The sequence below is a fragment of the Camelina sativa genome, chromosome 12 (assembly GCF_000633955.1).
Source record: "Camelina sativa cultivar DH55 chromosome 12, Cs, whole genome shotgun sequence".
In the NCBI taxonomy this organism is placed as follows: domain Eukaryota; kingdom Viridiplantae; phylum Streptophyta; class Magnoliopsida; order Brassicales; family Brassicaceae; genus Camelina; species Camelina sativa.
The window spans coordinates 13,945,741-13,951,499 of NC_025696.1; the positions used below are offsets into that span (position 1 = coordinate 13,945,741).

The 5,759-nt window shown below is 36.2% G+C and overlaps 1 protein-coding gene across 1 annotated transcript; it reads left to right on the forward strand.

Annotated features, from left to right (window-relative positions):
• Positions 2,492-5,278, forward strand: LOC104731663. The gene has a single exon (XM_010451113.2). The coding sequence runs from the start codon at positions 2,698-2,700 to the stop codon at positions 5,128-5,130; it is 2,433 nt and encodes an 810-aa protein (XP_010449415.1). The 5' UTR covers positions 2,492-2,697; the 3' UTR covers positions 5,131-5,278.

Below are 5,759 nucleotides of genomic sequence, written 5' to 3' on the forward strand. Positions count from 1 at the left end.
AAAATCACATCCATTAATTTTTACACCTTTTAAATCACACCTCCTTAGTCTTTGCATCTCTTTGTTGTACCTCCTGGTTTCAAAAATCACATCCATTAATTTTTACACATTTTAATTTCACACCTCTATGTGTTACACCTCTTTGTTGTACCTTCATGTTTCACATCTATTAATTTTTACACCTTTACATTTCACACCTCTATGTCTTACACCTCTTTGTTTATTATATATAAACTTTTCTTGACTACATAAACAAGTTTCGAAAAATTGTTTTCTGAGTACTAAAGAATTGTATTATTGAAGTGTTTTTTAACTTTCAAGCATCAATCTCTAAATCAAGGTAATTTAATATTTTTGCTGCGAATGACCTGTAGTCTTTCTCGGTTAGATTATCATTACTGTTAGTCGACACTATTAAGTTCATACATTAATCTTAGTTTTGTTATCTTTTAGTCTCTTTAAAATTTTTAGCCTTTCCGGTTTTCATGTTTTTGCATGGCTAATGTTATTAAGTACGTGTGCCATATTTTTTGCATGGCTAATGTTTTTGATTCTCAATGTGCAGATTTTATTTTTTGACTTTCTGGAAAAACCAAAACCAAGATACGAGAGGCATGATGATATGCAGTGATGCTAGAGCTACAGATAAGCCAAATTTTTTTAACAAACATGGTATAATTATAAGTTTATATATATTCTTATTTTAACCTATTTATTTTTTCTAACAAACATGGTATAAATGTTAATTTTTTTTTTGTTTGTAGGATGTCCATTAGATGTTCATGATCCAGGTTAGTTTACATTTTTTGTAAATAAATTTTTTAAAATTTTTAGTTGAATTATAATTTCTTATACTTTCTGGGTATCAAACATTTTGATAATATATAGAAATATTACAAATGAGCATGGAAATAGAGTGCCGAAGAAAAAGCCAGACATACTTGTGACAACACAAAATTAAATTCTAGAAAGCTTAAGCACGACCAAATGACAAGTCAAGTTAGAAAGAAAAGATCTACTAAAGGTAACTTATTTAGTCTTTGATGACTTTCTAATCTGTATATACAACTTTTTTAAAACATAATGTATAACAATCATTTTTAGAGTGATCTGGAATCTGCCAAAAAAAAATGCAAGAAATTTATAAAATTAGTGTTTAACCTAAAGAAGAGAACATCAAAAGGTGAGATATTATTATCACCTGTTTCACCACATCGACTTCGTTTTCGCTGTGTTTATTGAAAAACATGATGGTACCGATTCATAGACATAAGTGGGAAATCAAATAGAGGGAGATGCAGCCTGGAAGGAGAGCAGCCGACACGGTGGAATGGGATGGATTGGGAGAGACCAACATAAAATCCTCTGTTCTATATTTAATTAATTTTCTGAACTTTTGTAGTTTAATTGAATTGCTTTGATTGAATAGCTGATGAGTGTACAAGTTTTTGTCTATATGCATTATTAGTCTGTTACGTCTTGTTTTTTTTTCTTTTCCAAAGAGGAATATGTGATTTGAAGCAAATATTACAAATCCATGTATCAAATGTGTTAGTAGGAAATAAGGCAATCAAGATTAACCCATTAAAAGGGAGGAAAGAAGGGGGTCTTTTGAGGGAAAACGTGAGACCAACATGCATGTAACTGTGAAAAACATTATAGCCAAATATATATCTCTAAAAGTTGTAGCTGAAGAATGTGAGTTACTCTATACTAACCAATTAGGTTTGATTGGTTGGTCATATAAAACTTGGTTTTGTACATATCTAAAAGTGAGAGAAAAAAACATCCACAAGCATAAGTGAAATTTTATATATGGTTAAAAGTAATGTTCATAGTAAATCATTTGTATACAAACTTCACTTGCTACAGCATCGGAATATTGATTTTGATTTGTGAATCAATAATCTATGGAAAGAGAAATCGCATATCAAAGTAAAGGGGAAACGAAACTCAGTCCAGCCATTTACTCCGATCCCAATCTTCGACCTTCTTTCGACAAGTGGCATTTAGTATTTTCTCGATACAGTAAATAAACCAAGAGAGAAGCAGCCTCGTATGTATTTCGATTGATAATGATCAACAACAAAGACAATTTCTAATAGCGAATTAAGAAAAGATACCAATATATATCACCATATGGTTGGAGACAAACATAAGTGAAATGTTATATATGGTTAAAAGTAATGTTCATAATAAATCAAGCTCTAAAAAAGACTCACTTTTGTGTGTGACAACATAAAATATAATAACATTGAAATGAATCTTTGGCTTTTTAATCAGCAGAAAGCAATAGCAAGAAGTGAAAATAATCAAATTGATTGAGAAAAAAATAATTTAGGATGAATTACAAATGTTAAATTTCAATTTAGGATTTCACCTTCCCGTGCGACAACGCACAGGTCCCTTTCCTAGTTCATATAAAAGAAAAAAAAAATACAAAAAGACTAAAAACCTTTAAGTCAACAAAATTTATAGGGATAAACAAAAGTCTATATTTAATTTTTAATTTTTAAATGGTGGCCTTGTCAAATAATTTATTGTTTGCTCGGGTTATAATTGAGTTGACTCGTTTCTAGCAGTGTTTGCATCTCTAAGGTGAAAACCAAACCAAACTTTGCCATAAACTGAGAACCAGAGGTAGGAACCAGTTCCAGTTGGCTGATACGCAACCCAAAACAAAAAAAAAACAGAAAGATGGGGGAGGCAATACCGAAGGCAGTGAAAGATATGTGGGACAAATGGAACATCCGTGGTCTTGTCATATTCAGTCTTGTACTTCAGGCAATCCTTGTTCTTCTCTCACCAAATCGAAAACGAACACAAAGGGGACTTATTCAATTTCTCATCTGGTCTGCTTACCTTTTAGCCAATTGGTCGGCTGATTATGCTGTGGGTCAAATCTCAGATAGTTCAGGAGACAAGCCTGAACCACAGGAGTCGCCCAAGACAAACGAGCTCGTAGCGTTCTGGACAATGTTCCTTCTGTTGCACCTTGGTGGTCCTGACACAATCACAGCTCTTGCTCTGGAGGATAATGAGCTCTGGCTCAGGAGTTTGTTTGGTCTGATGTGCCAATTCATTGCTACTCTATACATATTCTTGCTATCAATACCCAACCGCCTCTGGGAACCAACAACACTCATGCTTGTGGCTGGAGTCCTCAAGTATGTTGAGAGGATAGGAGGAATGCGTGCAGCTAGTCTCGAGAGGTTCAAGAAATTGATGCCTGGGGAGCCCGAACCTGGAGTCGACTACTCGAGTTTCATGGAGGAATACAAGATCAGGGAGATTTCAAGAGAGCATAGCGAGTTTGTCAGGGTCGAGGAGCCAGAGGAAAGGCAACGTGAAGTAAGGCCACATGTTTTAACACAGCTCCATGCTATTCAATATGGTTATAAGTACTTCAATATCTACAAAGGTCTTGTAGTTGATTTTCTGTATAGCTCTGAGCACTGGATAGAGAGCAAGGAATTTTTTCAGTCACTGGAGGCGGTTGAAGCTTTGAGTATTCTGGAGGTAGAGCTCAGCTTCATCTATGGCACTCTATTCACCAAAGTTGACATCCTTCACACTTGGACTGGAGTTACTTTCCGCTTTATATCCTTGGGATGCCTATTTTCATCCCTCTCCATCTTCAAGACATCTAGGAAAGATGAATATGATGGTTTTGATGTGGGCCTTACTTATGCTTTGATCCTTGGTGGAATCGCCTTTGATTTCATTTCCATCCTCATGTTCTATGTATCTGACTGGACGTTTGCTAGAATGAGTAAGCCTAAGGAGGAGGTGGACGATCCGAATAACTGGCTCGAAGAATTTCTCACTTGGTTCCTCCGTTTCAAGGAACTGAAGTGGAACAAGTGCATGTGTCACGAGAAAGAATATCCCTCTCACATGATACTTGACCGACTCTTCATATTTCGCAGATGGTCTGAGTACGTATATGGATATAACCTGATTGGCTCCTCTCTAAGGATAAAACCAAAGAGAATCCACCACACCAAGGGTTACATACACAAAACCTTTGACACAATCATTCGAAGCTTATACATAGATCGTGCCATCGGTATCATCATCCGAGAAACAGTTCTCCTTTACATAGCCTTGAATCACATCTATGAGAAGATATATCTATACATCAGTTACATGTTCATCGAGAATCGGGTAATGTATTATGTTCTCGATCCTCCTCTCAGGCTTTTGAATTATTTTAGATTCTGGTTTGTAATACCTTTGATCAAGTATCTCTGGGAGTTCTTTAGCATTACGGACCAGCTGAATGAGATCATCTTTACATCTCGAGAACGCCTCACCACAGAACTTTGGCAAGTCATATTTGAGGAGGTTCAGAATAAATGCCGCTTTGTTCTTGGCTCGGAAAGTTCCAGCTATATATATTCAGCTAGAGGTGGCTGGATTCTGCGAGACATGAAAATCGATGAATACTACGAGAACTTGCTGCCATATATTACTGACGTGGATTACGATCAGAGCATCCTGGTATGGCACATTGCTACTGAGCTCTTACACCAAACAGACGATAACAATGCAAGACATGACGTATACAGAGAGGTCGGCAAAACCCTTTCAGACTACATGATGTACCTCGTAATCGTGAAGCCTTCTCTGATGTCAACAGTTTCAGGAATTGATAAGTTAAGATTCAAAGCGGCAATAGCAGAAATCAAAAGATTACAAGAGGCTAAAAAGCTGTTTGAGAGGACCCCTGTTGAAGGTTCAAGAGATGCAAAGACGGCCTGTAATGCAATTCTAGACTACTATAAGGCGGATGGGCAAGGAAATGAGAATCCCCAAGGGTATCGAAGCAAGTCTGTTCTGTTCCAAGCGAGCATGCTAGCGCAGGAGCTTCAGCGGATAGAAATTCAGATAAGCAATAAGAAAATGTGGGAAGTAGTGAGCAAAGTCTGGGTGGAGATGCTTAGTTATGCAGCAAAGCACTGTGATCCTAAACAACATGCAGCTCAACTCAACATAGGTGGTGAACTGATAAGTTTCGTTTGGCTTTTGATGGCTCATTTTGGTCTCGGACATCAATTCAGGACCACCAAGGAAGATTCTAGAGCCAGACTCGTTTTGGACAAGACCACTACCTCTTGCCTTGTGTAACACCTTTTCCTGGTCTTTTTTGTATGCGACATCTTTCGCTATTATTGTTGAATAAGAATACAGCACTGTAACAATCTGCTAAACCCTTACTCGTTCGGCCTTTCTTGCTCCAATGTCAAACCAGATAATCTGAAAATAGCTTCAAACACGCTTTACTCTTGAATTGTTATTGCTTGCTGAAAGAAAAGGAAAAAAAAAAAAAAAACAGAGGGTTTAGGACTCAGGAGCCAAATCATGAACTTATACAAACAGAGCATTCATTTTTACCAAAAAAAAAAAAAAAAAAAAAAAAAAAAAAAAAAAAAAGAAAAACTATCTCAAGATTACAATTTTAACTGTAAAAGAACACAAACATAGACTGCAAAGGAGGAAATGAAAAGTTGAGATAACATAGATGAGAGGATGATTCACCCTGAGAAAACCTTAGAATTTAACTGAAGAGAAGCTACAAGGCAACTTAAAGATGAGAGAAGCTTCAAAAACAATTTGCCGGAAACCTTATTTGAAATAAAACACTTGGGAATTGTATTAAAAAAATTAAAAAACCCCCAGATTGGGAAACTCTTGTCGGAGCAATGTCGGTCCCATGACAAATGACAAATGCAGAGATAAAAAAAAAAAAAAAAAAA

Bases quoted from the DNA above. Each gene is read 5' to 3' on its own strand.
- LOC104731663 (XM_010451113.2), top strand. From the start codon at position 2,698: ATGGGGGAGGCAATACCGAAGGCAGTGAAAGATATGTGGGACAAATGG.